Genomic DNA, 24,934 nt, shown 5'->3' on the forward strand with positions numbered 1-24,934 from the left:
TGCTTACAATATACTGTAAGTATAATTTGCTTTTCAATTATTGCTGAATTTTGGAACATGCCGTTCCTTTTCATTAGTTATCCCTTGCAGCAAGAAATATGGCAATGTGGCCAGTTTTGTAACTGAACATTTGAGTGGTTCGTAAGTGATAAGTCGTAGTAGTAGTACCATGCCACCAGACCTGGAATGAGTTGAAGAAGAGTTCACAGTGCATCCGGATCTCCCAGCCCAACCCAGTGAAGGTGTGAGGTAGGCACACAAAGACAATGTAATGCACGCCAAAGACGAAGGTCAAAATTAAAGTGGATTTTGCTAGTTTTCTGGAAGAAAGTTAAGAGAAATTATAATTAGGAGGTGCTGCATATGATGAACATGGCATAAACAGCAATCTTACACATTCCAAGTTTCTTAGCTATGAAGGGTATTTGCCAAACGGCAATGTGTAAGTTTGGACAAAGCAGAGTCACTTCTGTGGAAGCTCTACCTCAGTTCCCCCTTTTTGACTTTGTGGACAAGAGGGGTGGGGGTGGGGGTGGGGGAGGGAGGGGATGGTTCTGCGCGTGTGGTGGGCAAGCACATGCACAACTCATTTGCATGAGCACCAGGCACGTGTGCCTGCCACACGCACAAATGGAGCATGCTCACATGCTGCTTGTGCAAGTTAAGGAGCTGAGGTGGCGCAGTGGTTAGGGTGCAGTACTGCAGGCCACTTCAGCTGACTGTTATCTGCAGTTCAGCGGTTCTAATCTCAGCGGCTCAAGGTTGACTCAGCCTTCCATCCTTCCGAGGTGGGTGAAATGAGGACCCAGACTGTGGGGGCAATAATGCTGACTCTGTAAACCGCTTAGAGAGGGCTGAAAGCCCTATGAAGCGGTATATAAGTCTAACTGCTATTGCTATTGCTATTGCTATGCTCATGTGCTCACCCTCCCACTTCCGCAGCCCAGCTCTTAAAGGCTCAAGGCTTGGTAGTGGGCTGCGGCCCAGGGACTGGGGACTCCTGCTCTACCTGGAGTAGTTGCTGAACTCACTCGGAGCCTAGAAATCTTTATTTATCTGGTTAAACCACAGACCAAAGATGTCCTATTCTTCAATTTGATGCTGGAAGAATATTTCTGGAGTTGTTTGGTATGATGCTTGCCATTCTTCCTATTGCTATAATCTCATGACTATCTTTTCCTGTACAGTACATACCCCTGAAGTTACAAGAGCCTTGCACCCCTAACCCTTTAGAAAAAAAAACCAGGGGTGTTCAAACTTGACAGCTTTAAGACTTGTGGACTTCAACTCCCAGAATTCCTCCTCCAGTCATGTTGGCTCAGGAACTCTGGCATTGAAGTGTGGAAGTCTTAAAGCTGTCAAGTTAGAAGAGCCTTGCACCCCTAACCCTTTAGAAAAAACCCCCAGGGGTGTTCAAACTTGAAAGCTTTAAGACTTGTGGATTTCAACTCCCAGAATTCCTCCTCCAGTCATGTTGGCTCAGGAACTCTGGCATTGAAGTGTGGAAGTCTTAAAGCTGTCAAGTTAGAAGAGCCTTGCACCCCTAACCCTTTAGAAAAAAAACCCAGGGGTGTTCAAACTTGAAAGCTTTAAGACTTGTGGATTTCAACTCCCAGAATTCCTCCTCCAGTCATGTTGGCTCAGGAACTCTGGCATTGAAGTGTGCAAGTCTTAAAGCTGTCAAGTTACAAGAGCCTTGCACTCCTAACCCTTTAGAAAAAAACCCCAGGGATGTTCAAACTTGAAAGCTTTAAGACTTGTGGACTTCAACTCTCAGAATTCCTCCTCCAGTCATGTTGGCTCAGGAACTCTGGCATTGAAGTGTGCAAGTCTTAAAGCTGTCAGGTTACAAGAGCCTTGCACCCCTAACCCTCTAGAAAAAAAAACCCAGGGGTGTTCAAACTTGACAGCTTTAAGACTTGTGGACTTCAACTCCCAGAATTCCTCCTCCAGTCATGATGGCTCAGGAACTCTGGCATTGAAGTGTGCAAGTCTTAAAGCTGTCAAGCTACAAGACCCTTGCACCCCTAACCCTTTAGAAAAAAAAACCCAGGGATGTTCAAACTTGACAGCTTTAAGACTTTAAGGTTTAGATAGGACTCTTAGAGGCGGGTGGGGCAATTGGTGAGCCAGCCAATGAATGAAAGATAAATTGATTATAGAATATATGGTTCACTGTGTTACTCGTTTCTGTAATCATTTTTGGAGAGACCAGAATCAGAAAGAAGTCTGTCAAACATTGAAATTTCTAGATTTAAATCAAATTCTGCAGACAACACCAGTAGTCAGAAATGATTCCACATCCCCAACCATCGACACTTTCTTTTAAGTTTAAATTCATACAGAGCTTGGTGTTCAAAACCTGCTAGCAATTTGACTACATGGCCTTTTAAATCCAATAGAAAACATGGCGATGCATATAGGCACAGATATTGTGTGTGCATATTTTCCCAGAGCTGGGGTTCAAAGAAGCTTGAAAAACTGTGATGTAGATCATCTAATTCAGCCTTTTAGATGATGTAGAAAATTCAGGGAAGATGTTTCCCTGTCTTCTGTCTGAGAACATCCATAACTGAGGTTGATCTATATGGTTCCACCACAAATCCACGGTAGACTAAAGCGCGCTCGACAAAAGCGCGTACGTGACGTCATCGCAGCGTGACGAAAACGGGACACTGTGAGCGGTAAATTTAAAATTAAAGCGAAAACCTTACCCTAACCCCCCCCCAAACCTAACCCTAAACCTAACCCTAAACCTAACCCTTAACCTAACCCTAAACCTAACCCTAAACCTAACCCTTAACCTAACGCTAAACCTAACCCTTAACCTAACCCTAAACCTAACTCTAACCCTAACCCTAACCCTAACCCTAAACCTAACCCTAAACCTAACCCTTAACCTAACCCTAAACCTAACTCTAAACCTAACTCTAACCCTAACCCTTAACCTAACCCTAAACCTAACCCTAAACCTAACCCTTAACCTAACCCTAAACCTAACCCTAAACCTAACCCTAAACCTAACCCTTAACCTAACCCTAAACCTAACCCTAAACCTAATCCTAACCCTTAACCTAACCCTAAACCTAACCCTTAACCTAATCCTAACGCTTAACGTAACCCTAAACCTAATCCTAATCCTAACCCTAAACCTAACCCTTACCTTTATGTGAATCGGCTTGCTTTAATTTTATTTTAATTTTAATTTAATTTATTTTAAATTTTATTTGTCGCGCTGCTGATGACGTCATGTACGCGCTTTGATCGGGCGCACTTTAGTGGACCGCGGTTTTGACGGGTCACGGATCTATATTATCTTAAACAAGCTTTTCCTAATGCTAACTCAGATTAATCCTCCTATGCCTTGAGCTCATTATATAGTCCAGCCATCTGTGAAAGTAGGGAAATTATCTTTTTTATACAACCAGTCCTTCAGAAGTCCAACCTGGCTTTTCTCCTGGCAAAAGATAACCAAAGTATTTCCAAACAGAAGACTTCTTCATTACAAGTTAAAAAAAAACATCGTATCTGATCAAATCAGTTCTAGTAGAGACTGCCTCTGGGAATACATCATACCTATATTGCTTTCTGACATCGTAGCCAACAGCATTGGTTTCCCAAATTTTTGTGGCCAGAACCCTCACAGTATTCAGGAACAGGACAAAGTTCAGCTGTAAAACAGAATTGTTTTATTCCATCATCTTTTAGAGGTATGTTTTGGAATGTTTTGAGGACATATTTAGATAAGATAACTGTTATTATCATTTATTTTTTTTACTGTGAGCACACTGACCCACATTAAAAATGAAATTCTGTTGCCTGCTCTCAAGAGAACACATCCATAACACACATATACACATACTACATTACACACACACACACACACACACACACACATATGTTGTATTTGTGCTGATAAATAAAGAAAGGGAGAGTAATATAGATCTATTTCAAGCTATTTAGCTCTCATCAGCTAGCCATACCATATATGTGTGTGTGTGTGTGTGTGTGCGCGCGCGCGCATGTCTTTTATTTGTGCTGATAAATAAATAAAAGGAGACTAGTATAGATCTATTTCAAGCCATTTAGCTCTCATCAGCTAGCCATACCCTTACTGGGATTTGAACCTGTGCTGTATTGCATCTTAGGCAAACATCTTAGCCATTAAGCCACAGGTCTCCTCCTTATCAGCTGAAGCCAATGAAGAAGGTATATATTTAGAGTCACAACCCCTGGTAAGCCCCAATTATGGGAGGAAGCTAACTGCTTCCATCATCTTTCAATCGGCTCGTCACAAGAGTTTGAATCCCAGTAAGGGTATGGCTAGCTGATGAGAGCTAAATAGCTTGAAATAGATCTATACTAGTCTCCCTTTATTTATTTATCAGCACAAATAAAAAACACAAATATAACAAAGGCAACAGGAAAAATATTGGGTTTCTGTCGTGATGGACTCTTGTGACGAGCCGATTGACAGATGATGGAAGCAGTTAGCTTCCTCCCATAATTGGGTATATATATATATATATATATATATATATATATATATATGTATGTATGTAGGTAGGTAGGTAGGTAGGTAGGTAGGTAGGTAGGTAGGTAGGTAGGTAGGTAGGTAGGTAGGTAGGTAGGTAGGTAGGTAGGTAGGTAGGTAGGTAGGTAGGTTGGTTGTATTTGTGCTGATAAATAAATAAAGGGAGACTGGCATTGGCTGGCAGATGGGATCCGGAGAAGGCCTAGTCTGTGCGATCTAATCGGTCTCTGGGAGGTAATTGGCAGGAGGCGGTCTCTCATGTAACCAGCCATTGCCGGAAGACTCAGTTTGGAAGCCGCTGAAAAAGCCATGCTGGGATGGCATCGGCGGTGGCAGCGGAGGTGCTCTGGCTCTGCAGGGAGAGCTGAGCCAGGGCATCGTGAGCTGGGAGGCGCGCAAGCGGAAGTGGAACAGCTGCTCATGCAACCCACCTCTCCAGCCATCCAGAGCGCCATTCACTAGCATTTCTAACGCGTCAAGCCATGGGAGCCGGGCGACGGCAAACAGGTGCTCACGCGGCTTGGCAATACCTAGGTCAGTGAATGGTGCTGTGCCCAGCTGGAAGGGGGGTTTGCTGGGTGGCTGCTCGTGAGCATGGTCGCTTCATGGCTGTTGTGTTGCACTGCTATGACAGCGCAACACAGCCGTTAGCCCCTGAGGCTGTGCCCAGCTGTTTGGGGTCCCGCACACAAGAGAGCAGCTGCCTGAGCAAGACTGTTGGTGGCGCAATATTGGAAGAAGGAAGACTTGCCTACAATTCAAGAATGGACATTGAAAGTCACAAACTTAGCCGAGATGGCTAAAATATCGGCATATCTTAAAGATCACTCAAATGAGAGATATAAACGAGACTGGAAAAAATGGATTGACTATATACAAAATAAATACGGGACTAAGAAATTCCAGATATCCTATGCTTAAGACCAGGAATGATTTAAGTTGTTTAAAGCTAGTTTAGCAAGAAGGAGCTAAGCTCAATGTAGAGATGTTATTAATTTCTTATTCTTTTCTTCTCAATATATTTTAGACTGTGTTTGTTAAAAATCTATACCATGTACGGGTTCTGGGAAGTCGGGGGGGAAGGTTGTGGGGGGGTCGGGGGGGAGTGGGGGGAGGGACGGATATATATTAGGTTAGACAAGATGTGTTAGATCCCAATGTGATGTGACTTCACATGTATACTGTTCTTTTTTTAACTTTTCTTTAAAAATAGGATAGGCCAAGTATATTGATATGTAGCGGAAATACACCAAGGAGCAGAGGAGTGGGAGAGAAGAAAGATGGGTAGAGAGGGATGGGAGAGAGGGAGGGAGGGAAAGGTGAGAAGAAAGGGGGGGAGTGGACGTGGAGAGAGGAGTGGTAGAGGGGGAGGGGAAGTAGGGTAGAGGGGGATGATGGAGGGAAGATAGAAAGTTGGAGAGTGGTGGAAGAAAGGGTGTATGGAGAGCGGAAGACTTATATTGGGTTTCTATTTTCTGGGGCCTTGTTGACAAGAGGAATTGATGCAATTATTGTTTTATGCTGTATGGCGTTGGCTATGTACAGTATACATGTGAGTGTATGAAAATGAAAATAAAAAATAATTTAAAGAGAGCAGCTCTTTGGGCAGCCCCAAAACAATAAGCCCTCCCCTGATAATAAGGCCCAAGCCATATTTTGTGGGTCATAAGAAAATAAGACCCTGTCTTATTTTCAGGGAAACACGGTAGTTACCAAAATACCTCTTTTCTGAACTTCACACTGAGCACTGGAAAGTAGCAAAGCTAGAACAGACGTATGAAAAAAAATAAATGATGCATCATTGTATTACAGCTTGGTTTTAAAAAAAAAAAAACCCAGTATATTTAGACTTCCATTTGCAACTAATTGCAAGAAAATAATGCCAACAGTATTGAGTTATCCTGCTGCCTAAGTGAGCCAGACCAGAAACTGGCACATCGGGCTCGGAATGGGATATCTCACTGTGACCAACTCAACACAGGCCAACTCGCTGCAGCACAATTCAGCACGGGATGACTAAAGAGTGGGGGGAAGTAGAATTGCAGCTCACGCCAGCCTTGAGGACTTCTAACTTGAGAAGGTTGAAACCTAAAGCATCACAAGGGCTGCTGCAATTCACTTGTCTCTCTCTTGCATTATCCCGAGATGAGTTGTCCCGGGGTGAATCAGCCAGAGTGAGTCGGTTGTGGCGAGTTAGACACAGCGAATTGTCCTAGAGGGGTGATGGTGAAACAGGATTCATCCCAAGAGATGCACCACAAAGCAATGTACCTTGCTGATTAAAGTACAGAATAGGACTTTAACAACGTATTTTAACTGCATCTTTTACTTTTTTCTAAAAGGGGAAATGTAATTTTATCTTTCAATAGGCAATTTAAAGTGGCAGCTTTGGAAGGAGGTAGAGTTCAGCGTTGAAATAATTCAAGCTGCTCAAAAGAATAAAAAAGCAGTGCGATAGCTTGGCATGTATTCCAAGAATGGGGTGTTTTTGTTCTCACATATCAAAAGCAGTCACAGCATCTCACTCATGATTGTGGCATAAAATGTCATCTCCTGCTCCATAAAGTACAACAAAAAGAAAAGCATCAATAAAAGTGATTGCTCAGTTCTTTGCCAGCCAAAATGCTTTCTTGCACAGAGAAAAACTGTCCAGGGGTATGGAAGAGGAATTATCAAATGAGAGCAAGCTCCTAGATTAAAAAATAAAGTAGCAATACTGTAGCTGAAGAACAGATCTGATTGTAATAGAGCTATACTTTCAAGCCACTCTCCTCTCCTTTCCCTCGAAAGACTGGAAAAAGAGAAAGGGCTTCAACTTTCAGTCTTTCTTTGAAAATAAGAACATAGAAAACTACCTTTAAGTGAAGTCAGATGTTCTCACTCGGAATTACTGTCTGCCTGCTGATGGAGGCATTTTCCCAATCTGGGAAAAGCAAGAACTGAGGCTAAGATTTGCATAAGAAGCATCTAAACACTGAACTACAAGTCCCCTCTCTAATGGGTAAATATAATTATGGGACTCAGCAAGCTTGAAAGAATAGCATAGCGACATTCAAACTATTGAAATATGGGTTGGAATATGCTGAACGATGAAGTGATGGGGGGATGATTGGTGTCTACCTTCTACGTCACAATCTGTGTTGTTAAAAACAATATGCAAATAAAAAATAACAAATAAGGATGATCGGTGATATGGGATGATGTGGGATAGTGTCAAAACCTTGTTGGACTCTCATAGTCACTAAGGCAGAAGAGGATAGAGATGCCAATCTCATTTTATACGTAACATTCTTTTGCAATTGTCTATAGATAAATACTAGGGTTATCATAACTAATATCTACCTGAGGGACCGCCTCCTGCCATTTACCTCCCAACGACCAATAAGATCACACAGATTGGGCCTCCTCCGGGTGCCGTCAGCCGGTCAATGTCGGTTGGCGGCTCCCCGGGGGAGGGCCTTCTCTGTAGCTGCTCCGGCCCTATGGAACGATCTTCCCGTTGAGATCCGGACCCTCACTACCTTCCCGGCCTTCCGCAAAGCGACAAAGACCTGGCTGTTCCGGCAGGCCTGGGGCTGTTGATTAGTATCCAGCCCCACTCTAACAGTATGCATGGTGCGAAATTTTAACCATTGTATTTTTATTATATATATATGTGTGTGTGTGTGTGTTTTTTCTCTTGCCTGTAAGCCGCCCAGAGTCCCAAGGGAGTGGGCGGCATACAAATGTCAATAAATTGAAAATTGAAATTGAAATCTGCAAAAACAATGAATAATCATTAGATGGTAAGAAAGAGATGTCATTTTCTATATCAATAGAATAGGATAGGATAGGATAGGATAGGATAGGATAGGATAGGATAGGATAGGATAGGATAGGATAGGATAGGACAACAAGGTTCAATCAGAGGTGGGTTCCTACCGGTTTGGCCCAGTTCGATCGAACCGGTAGTGGTATGGTGGCCTGGGTCACTGGAATCGGCAACAACCCAGCCCTGCCATGCCTCTGAGCCAGTTCCCCAGTTACTGCCATCACTGCCGCCATCTTTTTTTTAGTTCTGTGCATGCACAGAACAATTTTAATTGAATTGTGCATGCGCGCGCAGCGCACATCCAGCACACACGCACGAGCGAAGCTCGCACACGAGCAAACTGGCAGTAAAGCCGGCCGGACCCCACCCCCCACCCCCCGAGTTCAATGTTTACTAGATACATATATATGAGTACTCTTACCCCAATAGCCACTAAAATTGGAGTTTGGTATATCCATTTTATATTTCCAGCATTAAGCTCCCAGCATCTGTGAAATCAAGAATCTATTTTTAATAAACAGGGTAAACATAAACAGTCTCTGTTAGGAAAACAATCCAACGGTTGGGTTGGCAATATATAAATCATGTAACAATGCTATACCTGTTTCTTTAAATCATACTGTAAAATGTGATTGGTTGCTGTTTTCCTCAATCGGCCATAAGAGGGAGCCAGAATGACTGTTAGCTCTCTGTTTAATTAGATGCTGGGCTGATCTGATCTAAGTGTTTTGGAAGCTGGCTGTTAGAAAGTGCTGTGAGCTGTTGTAAGTTTTGCAACTGCTAGCAAACTTTGAGTACCAGACTGTTTGTATGATTATTTGGATTATCCCTTAACTGAAAGACATTGATGACTGACTGTCTTATCCGTGTATGACTTGGACTGTTTGATGGACTCTGATACCTCTATTTCCATGGAAGTAAAAGCCTATTTAAACTTCAGTGTCTCTGTATGTTGGTTTGTGTGTTCTCCAACACAACTCTTACAACGCTTCTCTGAACGCACTCGCTCTCCTAACGGGGAGCTTACCTAACACTCTCAATGTATAATTACTTTTGGTTAGATTAGATTCATTCTGGAGAATGTACAGAATAAGTTTCAGGATTTTAAAGATGATTTTGGGTTCCTTCACCCTTAATAAACCAAGGCAGGTTTCTGGAGAAGAATAAATAAATATGTCAAGTCTCATGTTTGCTTTGAGTCTGGAAAAAATAAGAAAATGATGCAATTTTCAGAAATACCGGTAATAAAATAATAAAACTCTTTTTCTTAGTTGAACTAGTATTGAGATGGAAGATGGAGAGTTCAAATATCGGAATGTCCAGAGAAAGTCTGAAAAAAATATGTGTGGAGGAATGTGTGTGCCAATGGTGGGTTTCAAAAAATTTTAGAACCTCTTCTGTAGGTGTGGCCTACTTTCTGGGAGTGGCTTGGCAGTCATGTGACTGGGTGGGCATGGCCAACTTGTAAAATGTTTTGAAACTCACTTAACAACGCTCGTGCTTAGCTTTCTGTTGGCTCAGAAACTCTGACATTTGAAACACGCAAGAAAGCAGCTGCCTGGCTGCCCCAAAACAATAAGCCCTCCCCTGATAATAAGGCCCAAGCCATATTTTGTGGGTCATAAGTCACATCTCTGGAGGGATGTTTATGATAGCCATGTGGGATATCTTACTTTAATGTCTGACTAGAGATAGCCATGGGAACGTGTGTTTTATTGACTCCCAGGGCAGAAGAGTTAAGGAAGCATCTTCAACACTTGTGTATTGGTCGGAATCTGCATTTGGAGAAAGGGGAGGGGTCATTATCAGCTTAATCCCATTTGCATTGCCTAAAGGTTTTCAGATGCTGCTCTGCCTCTAATGGTTTCCATCCTGCTTGATTAAAGGTTCCTTTTGAAATAATCCGTTTCAAGATTCTTTACTTTCTCAAGTTAGGAGAGGAGCCATTACATGCAGCAGCAAAAGGCAGTTGGAAAGAAAGGGTTAAACATATCGTACAGACGGCTCGAGAATAGAAAATCAGTACATTTTTGTGAAATCCCTCAAGTGTTCAGCTCAGCTATTTTATTTCAAGTAATAAAAGTTGTAGATGAAACTGGCATCATCCACACCTTATTTTTAACCTCTGGATGCTGTGAGATTCAATTCAGGGGTTATTTAAGCACACTGAGAACCATTTTGGGTCTAGTGGTTAAGGTTCTGGGCAAGAAACCAGAGGACTAGAGTTCCAATTCTGACTTAATCATGAAAGCCAGTTGGGTGCGTTTGGGACAGTCGCTGTCTCTTAGTCTAACTGACTTCACAGGGTTGTTGTGCAGAAAATAGGAGGAGGAAGGAGTATTAAGTATGTTTACTGCCTTGAATTACTCATAAAATAAAGGCGGGATAAAATCTAATAAAAATAATCTTCAGATAGTTTGGATCTTAAAACCTTAACTTGAGATTACGTTGAGGAGCCGAGGTGGTGCAGTGGTTAGAGTGCAGCACTGCAGGCTACTTCAGCTGACTGCAGTTCAGCGGTTCTAATCTCACCGGCTCAAAGTTGACTCAGCCTTCCATCCTTCCGAGGTGGGTGAAATGAGGACCCAGACTGTGGGGGCAATATGCTGACTCTGTAAACCGCTTAGAGAGAGCTGAAAGCCCTATGAAGCGGTATATAAGTCTAACTGCTTTGGAGCCGAGGTGGCGCAGTGGTTAGAGTGTAATACTGCAGCCACTTCAGCTGACTGTTATCTGCAGTTCAGCGGTTCTAATCTCACCGGCTCAAGGTTGACTCAGCCTTCCATCCTTCCGAGGTGGGTAAAATGAGGCCTCGGATTGTTGGGGGCAATATGCTGACTCTGTAAACCGCTTAGAGAGGGCTGAAAACCCTATGAAGCGGTATATAAGTCTAACTGCTATTGCTATTGCTATTATTTTGACAAAAAAAGAACATAACTGAAAAGACAGCTCTGGGAAAAGATTGAGATTAGAACAGACACCATGAATAAGTCAACGTCTTTTAGAAATGAGGTGACTATTTGAAGTTGGGTGGTAAAAATGTGAGCATCCTGGTTCCATTAATAAAGCTGCCCTATTTAGATATGGACATCCCAGGTGAAGTTGCTCCTGTTGTTGCTTACACTGACCTGTATTATTTGGACCTGGAGATTCTGTGAGGTTTAATTGCCTACAGCCTCAGGCAACAAAAGAGTGTGGAAGGCATCCAACACCATTAAAATTGAGACAGTGATATCTGCTTCAATTACGTCAAATTCCCAATGTTCAACAGTATAGGAATTGTGGCATTTTTTCTTTATTTTATGTACTCTCCTTTTACAGAGCCATTTACACTTTCCACTTCATCGTAGAAGCTGGACTCTTTCAATGCACAAGAAACACCACAAGCTATTTTGTATAGGCAGATGTACCTCATTAAGGCTTCGTAGCATGTCCTCTACTTCATTTCTCCTTCCTAACAAGCTACTGAAAGTGAGAGAGGGAATTTAACATCTGTTGGGGGTGGGTGGGAGAATTCTGGCGATCCTGGAAGTTTGCTTGTTAGTTTGTGCTGTTTTATTTTATGCTGATTAAAGCAGTGTTTCTCAACCTTGGTAACTTGAAGATGTCCGGACTTCAACTCCCAGAATTCCCCAGCCAGCGAATGCTGGCTGGGGAATTCTGGGAGTTGAAGTCCGGACATCTTCAAGTTGCCAAGGTTGAGAAACACTGGATTAAAGCATTCTATGCCTATATGGATTTTACAACTTATTCTGCTACCACATAATGAAAGAGAACAGCTGTAGCAAATAGCTGTCTGGCATTTCAATACTCTTAGAAGCATTAATTTTTTTACAGCAACATTAACACTAAGGTAAGAGAGATTATTAATGTGCAGCAACTGGCTTCCTTCCAGTTCTCTGAGTCTTAGTGTAACGCATCCTAGGGTAAAATTCAGGATATTCTGAAATCACAATCTATCAATCTAATTTTAGGGGGGGGTGTCAGGGCCGGATTTTCCTATAGGCTAACTAGGCTTCAGCCGAGGGCCTCAAGATCAAGAGGGGCCTACATTCAAATTGTTAGCAAAATTAAAATTACACTATTCTAAAAACAGTGAACACTAAAACACTGAACCGAAAATAAGGAGAAATTCTACGCATATGACTAATAAACAAACAGAAAAATGTATTGGTTAAGATCGTTCCAGCGCCGCGGCAGTTGGGGAGCCCGCCCACGTTCCCGGCACCGGTGGTCGGGCAAGAGGCGCGGCCGCTCCCAGTAGCCGCCCCGTCGACGCGGAGCCCACCAGCGGCCAGGCAGGTGAGGGCAAAGGGGCCGAACCGGGCAGCTGAGCGCAGCAGGGGAGGCGGCTGGCCTCGCTGCCTTTGCCGCAGAGCAGAGCCGCCCTCCGTCGGGAGGCCAGCTATATATATTGATATATATTGATATATATCACAGTAATGATGTCTTTTATTGTCTCTCATGTAATTTACAAACTTAAAAATGGGAGGTGAAAGGGCCTCATAAGTGGAATAACCTAGGGACGCTTTTCATCTAAATCCAGCCCTTGGAGGGGGTGCACATTTCTTATAAAGGAAATGCACCTTTAGCAACCCAGATTCTTTGAAACTCAACTTGTCTTCAGAATTAGGATGAGATAGATGAGTGTCTAGAAAACAACTGTTTTCTGCTCAGTGTAGTATAAAAGAACAACAACAATAGCACTTAGACTTACAGCCCTCACAGTGGTTTACAGAGTCGGCATATTGCCCCCAACAATCAGAGTCCTCATTTTATCAACCTTGGAAGGATGGAAGGCTGAGTCAACCTTGAGCCTGGTGAGACTCAAACTGCTGGCAGCCGGGAGTCAACAGCCGTAGCTTGCACTACTGCATTCTAACCACTGCGCCACCGAACTCCTTTCCGTATAATTGGGTTGCAAGAAAATGCAGCATATCCACAAATAATTGCCCGTATTTAAGATCAAAAACACAACTTCGATTCTTTTAGCATTTCAGAAGTTTACTTTCTCCCTCCTCCCCAAATAAAGGCATCATTAGGACAAGGCTTAGATAGGATAATTTAAAAATCCATTTAATCATTGAGGGAGAGATAGTTTGTTTTAAATCTCTTTTTTAACTGAGCACAATTGTGTCACTATCAGAGCATTGGCCGTTCCTCTCATTACAAATGTTGAAAAGGAAAAAACTTCTACAAAATCTTGGCTGTTGTCCCAGGTGGAAAATCCTCTCCCTTTAAAAGTGCCAGATAGGAGACAAAAAAAACCATAGAAAGCTGGTGGTGGCATTTTACTAGGAGCTTTCTCCTCTTTAGGATGAGGAAATATGAATGGTAGAGGAACAGTGGTGGGATTCAAATAATTTAACAACCGGTTATTTGCCCTAATGACCATCTGGGTAGGTGGGGCTCAGTGGTCATGTGACCATGTGGGCATGGCCAACTCAACGTCACTCAGGTTGATGGGCGCTTCGCCTTAGCTGTTACAACATAAATAAGGGTTAACCGGAGAGGCAGTTTCTGTAAGCAGGTCAATAAAGATGAGGCTAGAAACAACACCAGAATGTTTCCTTCCTGCCTTCCTTACAGGATTAGCCCTGTAAAGTGGAGAAAAACAAAGGAGATTTCTTCCAACAACCGGTTCTCTGAACTACTTAGAAAGTTACTAACCGGTTCTCCCGGATAGATGCGAACTGGCTGAATCCCACCACTGTAGTGGAAGTGATGGACAAAGAGATGCTAAACTCCAGTCCTAGTGGAAAGCTCAAGGAGGAGACAAGGGGAGGAAAGAGGCAGTGAGAATATTTAAGGTGCTCATTTCAGATTTGTTTCTGAAACCTTTACAGCCATACATAAGAAAATAATATTGTAAAAAAATAGCTCTTGGCAAGGAATATACATGACAAAGAATCATCCTCCCACATGCTTTTTTAAAGAGCAATAAATTATTTAACTGGCATTTTCCTTCCTGAAAGAAATGTATCATGATAGGAGCTAATCCTTTTTAATTCCTTTTTTTTATTATTTTTAGAAAACTGTGCATTCCAACTTTTTCTCCTGATAGCATTTTGATAATTTTAATAAGCCTTAAAGGTGTAAAGTGAGAACTGAGACATGTGGAACATTTCTAAAGTACTATTCCACTGGAAGAAGTGTCAACAATATGTACTTATTCATCCTGAAAATAATGGTGATCAGGCTAAGTGGAAAAATGCAATCCCTTTTCTGAAACTAAGCAATCCTGGGTAATCATCAGAGGTGGTGAGGAAATGGACAATGCACTTGCCTTCAATTTCATAATTTGTGTGCAGTAAATGAATAGATTTGGTCTCCATAGTGCTTAATTCTGACTTATTTGCACTTTTTGTAGTGAGTCTTTAAAATTGTTTTGATGCTATTCTGAAGGGTTCCACCACAAAACCGCGTTCGACTAAACCGCGCTCGACGAAACCGCGTAGCTGACGTCATCAACAGGGCGACAACAGCGTGGAGACAGAAGCATGCTGTAAACGCTAAACCTAAAATTAACCCCTAAACCTAAACCTAACCCCCCTAAACCTAACCCTAAACCTAACCCTAACCCTTAACCTAACCCTAAACCTAACCCTAAACCTAACCCTTAACCTAACCCTAAACCTAATCCTAACCCTTAACCTAACCCTAACCCTTAACCTAACCCTAAACCTAACCCTAAACCTAACCCTAAACCTAACCCTAAACCTAACCCTAAACCTAACCCTTACCTTAAGTTGAATCGGCTTGCTTTCAAAGCGCTATTTAAAGCACCCTTCTTTCTCCACACTGGCTGTTGTCGCCCTGTTGATGATGTCAGCGACGCGCTTTAATCGGGCGCGGCTTAGTCGAGCGCGGTTTTGACGGGTCACGATTCTGAAGAACATGCCATATTAGTTTCAGTTGATGAGGGCAGGGAACGTAAACAATACATTTGGATTAAATAAGATTAAGCCACCTATAGTTTTTATCCATAACCATTCCAGTAACTTTCACTAAACCAGACAGACTGACTGAATAGACTTATAGATGCTGTTTTGCAATGTGGAATGGTCCAGATGCTTTAAAACTGGCAGTTTTATTAGATTTTTTTTTTTTAATCCTATCTTTATTACTTTTATATTTTTCGCTCCATAAGACACACTTTCCCCCACCGCCACCCAAAAGTGGTGCCAGTCCTTTGGTGAACAGCAGCCGGGTCGCAGCGGCTGGGTCCTTTTATAGTACTGAACCCCCCGCCTTTTCTGTCTTTGTCAATGCCTGCCTCGTCTGTCTCTTTTCCGCAGTCAATAGGCAGAGCTGGCACATGAAAGGACACCTATCTGGGGTCTTCTCAGTTTCCACCTGGTATTTTTTTTCTCATTTTCCTCCGCTAAACCTAGGTGCGTCTTATGGTCAGGGGCGTCTTAAGGCGCGAAAAATACGGTAAGAAACTCAATGCAGTGAACATACATAATACTCCTTCCTCCTCCTATTTTCCCCCACAACAACCCTGTGAGGCGAGAAAGGATGTGCTGAGCAAGGACTGGCTGGCTTTCATGCTTAAGGTAGGACTAGAATTCACAGCCTCCTGGTTTCTAGGCCAGCACCTTAGCCACCATACCTTAAGAAATTCTAGACCAGTGTTTCTCAACCTTGTCAACTTGAAGATGTCTGGACTTCAACTCCCAGAATTCCCCAGCCAGCGAATGCTGGCTGGGGAATTCTGGGAGTTGAAGTCCAGACATCTTCAAGTTGACAAGGTTGAGAAACGCTGTTCTACACTGTAACTATTATCCAATCTCAAGTTCTTTCTTTTTTCCAGTACTTTTTTAACGAAGCAAATTACATCGATTCGTAATTTTTTTATCTAGGCTTGGTACCAAAATAGCCTGGTTTTCTCTGATCGAAGATCTCTATTAAGTAAGGAAATTGCAGTCTTGAAGGTTCTCCAAGGCCTATCATCACCTTTGATGGCTCTGGTTGCAGGGTGTTGATAGCATCATTAGTGAGCTATGAGTGAAGGCAGGACACAATTATTTCACTCTGATCTTTAGGAGGAAGTTTCAAAAGGCAGAATTAATGACCATTTCTACAGAACCTTTTTTGTGGATTCCTGTGACATTCTATCCTATGTCCCACATTCTTAAAAACTTATATGAAGCCTTTGGATGAGATCAGCCAAAGGTTTTAGACTGGCTGAAGGGTTATCAGTCTTCTGCAACATTCAACTGTACACCTATCAGGCACGTAAGTTAGATGAGGATGCTGAACTAGTGTAAACACTGTGTAATAGGATGGATTAAACACAGAGATGGGTTCCTATCAGTTCACACCTATTCGGTAGAACCAGTACGTCAAATCTACCGAACCTGTTAGAAGAGGTTCCACCAGTGGACCCGGAAAGCAGGCCACACCTACAGAAGAGGCTCCAAAAAATTTTGAAACCCACCACTGCTAAAGGGTTAGGGGTGCAAGGATCTTGTAACTTGACAGCTTTAAGACTTGAATGTTTCAATGCCAGAGTTCCTGAGCCAACGTGACTGGAGGAGGAATTCTGGGAGTTGAAGTCCACAAGTCTTAAAGCTGTCAGGTTTGAAGACCCCTAGGTTTTTTTTTCTAAAGGGTTAGGGGTGCAAGGATCTTGTAACTTGACAGCTTTAAGACTTCCGTGCTTCAATGCCAGAGTTTCTGAATAGCTACTTGGACCGACCTAAGTACTAATTCATAATTTCATATCTGGTCACATGGGCGGCAAGCCACTCCCATCTGGTCACATGGGTGGTAAGCCACTCCCACAAAGGAGGCCACACCCACAGAGTAGGTTCGAAAAATTTTTGAAACCCACCACTGGATTAAACACTGTGCAATAGGATGGATTAAAGTGAAATTCAAGCTTGATAAGGCTGTAGTGGTCTGAGTAGATGTTTTTTTGTGTGTGTGTTTCTTTTTTCAAAAATTGTTTTGGGTGGCTAGGTTACATCTCCCCTCAAAGAGCAGGTTTACAGTTGGGCATTATTTCAACAGAGTTCATACAGAGAATTGAGGGCAGTGAATTCAACTTTTAGCTCAGTGCAGAGGTCCGGTGAGACATAACTGCGTGACTGCCTATCCTCTGCCTAAATAGTTGCACTGAAGGGTAATCCCTTAATTCTCTGGATAACTGGTTCTACTGTTCAATAGCAATAGCAGTTAGACTTATATACCGCTTCATAGGGCTTTCAGCCCTCTCTAAGCGGTTTACAGAGTCAGCATATCGCCCTCAACAACAATCCGGGTCCTCATTTCACCCAGATAGATAGATAGATGATAGATAGATAGATAGATAGATAGATAGATAGATAGATAGATAGATAGATAGATAGATAGATAGATAGATAGATAGATAGCAATAGCAGTTCGACTTATATACTGCTTCATAGGGCTTTCAGCCCTCTCTAAGCGGTTTACAGAGTCAGCATATCGCCCCCCACAGTCTGGGTCCTCATTTCACCCACCTCGGAAGGATGGAAGGCTGAGTCAACCTTGAGCCGGTGAGATTAGAACCGCTGAACTGCAGATAACAGTCAGCTGAAGTGGCCTGCAGTACTGCACCCTAACCACTGCGCCACCTCGGCTCTCTTCAAGTTCCCTTACTATTATAATTTTCTTCTACATTTAGTTAGACCATTAGAAGGGATCTGTCTCTTAAATTAAATCTTTTATTGACTTCAGAGCCACCTCGATTCACAGGAATGTAATATAAATATACTTATATAAATACACCATATTGCATACTCCAGAAGAATAAACTTTGCAACTTTCTTCAAGAAAGACAAATATCATATACTTCTCCGATTTATCTTTCCAAGACTAAGTCTTCATCATTCTTTCAATCTCTCTTTAGGATTTATTTCTAGGTTTAGGTTTAGGTTTATTAGATTTATATGCCGCCCTTCTCCCAAGGACTCAGGGCGGCGTACAACATTAAAAGAAACACATAATACAAAAGTTTTTTAAAAATTAAATAGAATATCCCAAACCCAATTAAAATTGACAATGACATTTTTTTAAAAAATAAATAAAATTAAAATTAACGGTGATCAATAATTTGTTTTGTTTTGTTCAGGCCAGGCTGGCTTGCTGGAAAAGCCAACTTTTTAGGGTGCGTCAGAAGGACCGGAGGTCGGGGATTATACGAAGCTCCGGGGGCAGCTCATTCCAGAGGGAAGGCACTCCCACAGAGAAGGCTCTCCCCCTGGGGGTCACTAGCCGACACTGTCTGGCTGACGGCACCCTGAGGAGGCCAACTCTGTGGGATCGCACTGGACGGTGGGAGGCTACCGGAGGCTATTTCTAGTCTTCAGATTGTCCTCATCGTCCAGCTCAAAACCTTTTCCAGTTTGACTGATTTTTTTCCAGTGCAATGCCAAGAACTGGAGTATGACCAATGCAGAGTGAAGCAGAATTATTATTGGCCATAATCCAGACATTTTTTTCCTATGGGTACAGCCAAAATGTGGGTGTCTGTTTTGCAGTCACATCATTGAGTCAATATTCTGTTTCCTGATCCGGAAGAATTCTAGAACTTTTTCACAACGATCATAATTTCTGTTCCAATTATCCTTCAACTTGCAAGTTTGCATTTGCTTTCTGTTTCCTAAATGAACATTGTACGAATTTATTTTCCCTACTCCAATGTTGACATTTCAAGTTCAGGTAGCTTTGGAGGCTCAAAGTATTGTGTATCAGCTATGGTTGATTCATCAACTATACCAACGCTGGATAGGAAAAAATTAAACATAATGAATCGTGCTGTAGTCACTTTCAGGCTGAATCACTGTAATGCATGATTTTAGTGGTCCATTAGATGATCCACAGGCAAAAAGATGATTATTCATGTAGAGCAGCACTTAGCTGCTAAAATTCCGACTAATTTAGCTAAGGTTATTAACAGTAGATTTATTTCTTGAACAATTTTCTTTCTTTTTAACAGTAATATAGTACAAAGAAGAAATAAAGCTTTCTTTGTTCTACTCTAAAATGCTCTTCTTTCAATATTCTATTCGAGGCTCAACTCCACATGTAGAGACTCCACATGTAGAGATGATCTCCCCGTGGAGATTCGTACCCTCACCACCCTTCAGACCTTCCGCACAGCCCTCAAGATCTGGCTATCCTGCCAGGCCTGGGGGTAAAGACTATAGTTTGCCCCCGCCCGAATGTTGAATGAATGTTGTTTGATCTTAACTACATACTGTATTTTTATGTTATTGTACGTCTTCCCCTCCCATAAGTTGTTAGCCGCCCTGAGTCCCCTCAGGGAAAAGGGCGGCCTATAAATAAACGCAACTGAAACTGAAACTGAAACTGAGACTTCCTAGGTAGTTGGAAAAGCATCTAGTATCAAGTTAGTTGTTCACACCCTTCCTTGCCCCCTTTCCCCCAATTCCTAAGAGATTATGTGAATGAAATAAGAGGAGCCCAACCCTATTGGTGAACCTAGGTACCAAGATCTAGATTGAGATTATAAAGTTCAGCAGACCAATATTTCAATAATTGACATCAGATTGTCAAGATAAACTAGTATTTATGACCGCTGAATCCTAGCACAGCTCATCAAGACTTTGAACTGCATTATAGCAGACACTTCTCTTGGCCTACATTGTGATAGATGATAGTTAAATCAGATAGACCTTTATATTTTATTGTGGCCACGCACAAGAGAGAAATTGTTTTACAGAAATCAGAAACTTAAAGCTATAATGAATTCTCACCCCTAAATATTTAAAGTCTGCTGCTATCAGACTCTCTTACAAGCGATAGCAATTGGGACTTAAGCAAGCAACAAGCCACAAAGATCTTATTAGTAGATTTAATAAGAAAGGGAAAGCACACAAAACACCAATTAGTATGTATAGATGAATCAAAGCATGGTTTTATATAAGTGAGAGGAAGCCTCTCTCTTCGGAAGGCAAATCAGCCCACATCCAAACACAATTTACACAATGGCATCTAACCTCTTTATTAATGTAAGGGCAATCCAGCTTCACTGCAGCTTTGTGTCTATGCCAGTGTTTCTCAACCTTGGCCACTTGAAGATGTCTGGACTTCAACTCCCAGAATTCCCCAGCCAGCGAATGCTGGCTGGGGAATTCTGGGAGTTGAAGTCCAGACATCTTCAAGTTGCCAAGGTTGAGAAACACTGGTCTATGCTATTCATTAATTATCCAGGCATGCTTTTTTTTTAGTTTTACACAAGATACAATCTTTGCTTTATCAAAATTACCCCCTACATGCTTGCCAAGCCTAACCAACCTGGGAGGCTCCGGATCTGATAGCTTCAAAGGAGTGCTATGTGATTACATATAGTGTATGTGCACATTATTTGCGCACAAAATCCCTACACATCACTAAAATTAAATTCTGTTTACATTAGTAGTAATTACTGTTATTACATTTGCTCACCAGTGTCAGTTATAATTGTGCAACTGTGTGGAAAATAGCTCAGCAAAGCAGCTAAAAGAAAGGCACAACTAATGATAATGGATGCTCACCAAAGACTAAATAAAACTACAGCAGCCCATTATCTACCACAAAACATAGTATCTTCCGAAAGGTCGCATCTACAAAATTGAGGATACCAAATAGGATATTTTGCAGCTTTGGAAGCAGCATTAAAAACTACAGGGCTTACCACGGAGAGCCAAGAAAACGTATTATGAGCCGAGGTGGTGCAGTGGTTAGGGTGCAGTACTGCAGGCCACTTCAGCTGACTGTTATCTGCAGTTCAGCGGTTCTAATCTCACCGGCTCAAGGTTGACTCAGCCTTCCATCCTTCCGAGGTGGGTGAAATGAGGACCCAGACTGTGGGGGCGATATGCGGACTCTGTAAACCGCTTAGAGAGGGCTGAAAGCTCTATGAAGCCGTACGTAAGTCTAACTGCTATTGCTATGAACAGTTCTCCATAGTGGGGAGAGTAGCATCCAGATTGGGTTGACTTCATTGGCTCATTGATTGGACTGAGTCTGACAACACAGTTAAGCCACGCCCCTGTTGCTGGGCAAACCCAGCTTCCGACTCAGTCCCTCAATGAGGACAGATTGTCTTAACAGTTTTCCAGAGAAGTGATATATTGATATATTTTGTCTGAATTTCATTGGAATTGTTGGATAGTGAGTACTATTAGTGTAACTACAAGATTCATAGGCTGGGACTTTGACAGCCTCGCCTGAACCCCTTTAGGGGTGGCGGTAGCCTCGTTTTGAGTTCAAAAACCAGACAAAAACCAGTCCTGGGCTTATTAGCAGGACATGTCGTATTTTGGGGAAAACACGGTAAGTTCCTCTATTCAGACCTGTAGTAGCTCATATATCTTTTTTAAAAATTCATGATTGTGATTCACACATTCGTTGGATGTTATCTAAGAGACTGTAGGTGGTAGGTAGACCAGTAACATAGCTATTGTCCTTCCACTGAAAAAAAAAAATTAAGGAAACCTCTGCTTTATGTCCACTTACCTTGTATCTGCCGTTGCTGCTCTGACTGCTACCCAGGCCGCTACAAAGATAGCTGGGAAACCTATAAATAGGAAAAATGGATTGCTTACTGTTAAGATTTCTCTTGAGAAATTAAATAAAACATGGGCATTTTTCTTAACAGCATAGTTTGACGTATGGAACCCAGACACACCCAAAAATTGTTATTATCCTGTAGAGCAGTGGTTCCCAATCTTGGCAACTTTAAGACTTGTGGACTTCAACTCCCAGAATTCTCCAGCCAGCAGAGCTGGCTGGAGAATTCTGGGAGTTGAAGTCCACAAGTCTTAAAGTTGCCAAGGTTGGGAACCACTGCTGTAGAGGCCAGCTGTAGGAAGGATGGGAAGATACATTATTTCTCTTTTTGTTAGAAAAAAAAGGTGAAAGCCTAGCAAAATCTTAATTAGCAGGCTTAATTGATAAAACTTTATTCTGTTAATAGTTGCAGTGATTTTTGTATTAGCTTACCAAATGCGAGCGAAAACAAGAGAGATTAGCCCATCACGGTTAAAATGAATTCTCATCACTCGGCCAGACCATAATGGCAAAAAATAACTTTATAGAATCTTGAGATATAAGCCATTGCTTACTTGGATTCATACTTTTAATAAAATCATTACGTACATTATGTAAGTGATAGTAATGTTCTTTTATGAAATAGTTGTGAGACAAGCACACTCTCTGACAAAAGAATATCCAGTAGAAAACAATCTAAGAAGCTCAGAATTGTATTCTTTGGTTCTTGGTGCTCCCTGAGCTTGATTATTTCCTTGAAAACATTCTCTTTTCTGGCTAGGTGGCATCATTGGTGCACACTAAAGATATTACCTAACCAGGTAATGTAATATCTGCAAGAAAACTACCAAACACAGAGACCATCGAAACCCCACATCCAGTAAAAGCTTATATTCAACATGAGATGAAAGCAAATATTAAAGTCTAAAATGCAATCCTATAGGAGCTTATAACACATGTAGATTAATGGGATATTTACTGAGAGTTTTTCAAATTTCAATGGAACCTAAGTAAAACTACAGGGCGGGGCATAACCTTTTCCTAGGGGGTCACAGCAACACTTGTAATAACAACACAAATAATTCATACACCATTCGAAAGCCCATCAAAAACTGAGTTTATTGACACGATTTAATAGTCAGTATGACCACCATTAGCCCTTCGAACAGCATTCAAACGAGGTGGATAAGAACACAACAAATCTTCAAACAGTTCCGTTCGATTTTCCAGATTTTTCAACACAGTTTCCAAATTCATTCTCAAAGTTTCAACCGAAACAAATTTAACATTTAATAGCTCATTCAATTCAGTTTTTTATGGGCTTTAAAATGAGGTGTCGCGGAAGTTGTAAACTGCTGTCGATCTTGCTGTGACCCCCTAGGAAAAGGTTATGCCCCGCCCTCTGGAAAATCTGGAAAATCGAACGGAACTGTTTGAAGATTTGTTGTGTTCTTATCCACCTCGTTTGAATGCTGTTCGAAGGGCTAATGGTGGTCATACTGACTATTAAATCGTGTCAATAAACTCAGTTTTTGATGGGCTTTCGAATGGTGTATGAATTATTTGTGTTGTTATTACAAGTGTTGCTGTGACCCCCTAGGAAAAGGTTATGCCCCGCCCTGTAATTTAGGCTTCTTACTTGACATATGGTCGCCTGGGATTGATTTGAGTGAATGTACAAAAATTAAATTACCTAAATACCGTGTTGTCCCGAAAATAAGACAGGGTCTTATTTTCTTTTGACCCACAAAATATGGCTTGGGCCTTATTATCAGGGGAGGGCTTATTGTGTTGGGGTTGCTGGGCGGCTGCTCCCTTGCGAGCGGGTTCCCGAAGAGCCGGGCACAGCCTCAGGGGTGACCAAGCTCATGAGCAGCCGCCCGGCAAAGCCCTCTGCAGCCGGGCAGAGTGCCATTCACTGACCTAGGGGGTATCCCTAAGATGTCAAGCCACGTGGCGCTCTGCCCGCTCCCCAGCTCCTTCAGCTTGGCACATTTGGGATACCCCCTAGGTCAGTGCATGGAGCTCTGCTGGCTAGAGAGGGTGATTGCACGAGCGCCTGCTCTGCCCCCAGTTCGCATGCCTCCCAGCCTCACCATGCCCTGGCCCAGCTCTCCCTGTAGGGCCAAGGCACCACTGCCGCCGCACTTCAAGCATAACTTCTCCGGCTTCCAAACTCCAGAACTCGACATCTGATTCTTCCAGCAGCAGCTGCTCTAGGAGTGCGCTCTCTGGTTGTGGGCCAGCTGCCATAGGGCCCACAACCATAGAGCGCACTCCTAGAGCCAGAAAAGAAGTTATGCTCAGAGCGCGGCGGCAGTGCCCTGGCTCTGCAGAGAGAACTGGGCCAGGGCATGGTGAGGCTGGGAGGCATTCGAGCTGGGGGCAGAACAGGCACTCACGCAATCACCCTCTCTAGCCAGTAGAACTCCATGCTCCAACAGGCGCCAAGTCGTGGGAGCTGTGGGGGCAGGCAGAGCACCACATGGCTTGGCACCTTAGGGATAGCCCCTAGGTCAGTGAATGGCACTCTGTCCGGCTAGAGAGGAGGGTTGCCGGGTAGCTGCTCGTGAGCGTGGTCACCTCATGGCTGCTTCACCCCTGAGGCTATGCCCGGCTCTTCGGGAGCCCGCTCGCAAGGGAGCAGCTGCCTGGCAACTCCCCCCTCTGACCAGGCAGAACACCACTCCCCAACCTAGCGGTATCCTGAAGGCGGCAAGCAACATGAGTGCCTTCCCCACCACCTACTCCCACGGCTTGGCGCCTTCGGGATACCGCTAGGTCAGTGAGCGGTGCTCTGCCTGGCTGTAGGGGGGTTGTCCAGGGGGCTTATTTTCAGGGGGGGCTCATATTTATGGCCACACGAAAAATGTGGCAAGGCCTTCGTTTCAGGACAGGTTGTATTTTCGGGGAAACACGGTAGATGTAACACATTAATCTAGAATACATTAATGATTGATTCCAACCTTTGTTTCTGGATACATTAATATAATTAAGGTCAATATAACGATATACCTTTCCAATAAATGAGAGTAGGTATAGTATTGTCTCAGTTTTAAAGAAAA

At 42.7% G+C, this 24,934-nt stretch overlaps 1 protein-coding gene across 1 annotated transcript in view; it reads right to left on the reverse strand.

The window, feature by feature from the left end:
* PTH2R (parathyroid hormone 2 receptor) overlaps positions 1 to 24,934 on the reverse strand; it is a 56,058-nt gene that overhangs the window by 9,949 nt on the left and 21,175 nt on the right. Inside the window, exons 8-11 of the mRNA XM_087706626.1 lie at positions 21,837 to 21,897; positions 8,767 to 8,833; positions 3,577 to 3,671; positions 182 to 320 (exon numbers count right to left, since the gene is read on the reverse strand). Of these exons, the coding sequence (XP_087562752.1) occupies positions 182 to 320; positions 3,577 to 3,671; positions 8,767 to 8,833; positions 21,837 to 21,897 (362 nt within the window). The remainder of the gene's footprint in view (positions 1 to 181; positions 321 to 3,576; positions 3,672 to 8,766; positions 8,834 to 21,836; positions 21,898 to 24,934) is intronic.

Source organism: Thamnophis sirtalis, unplaced genomic scaffold (genome assembly GCF_051295495.1).
Source record: "Thamnophis sirtalis isolate CommonGarterSnake01/CBP01778 unplaced genomic scaffold, rThaSir2_p1.2 scaffold_1, whole genome shotgun sequence".
Taxonomy (NCBI): Eukaryota; Metazoa; Chordata; class Lepidosauria; order Squamata; family Natricidae; genus Thamnophis; species Thamnophis sirtalis.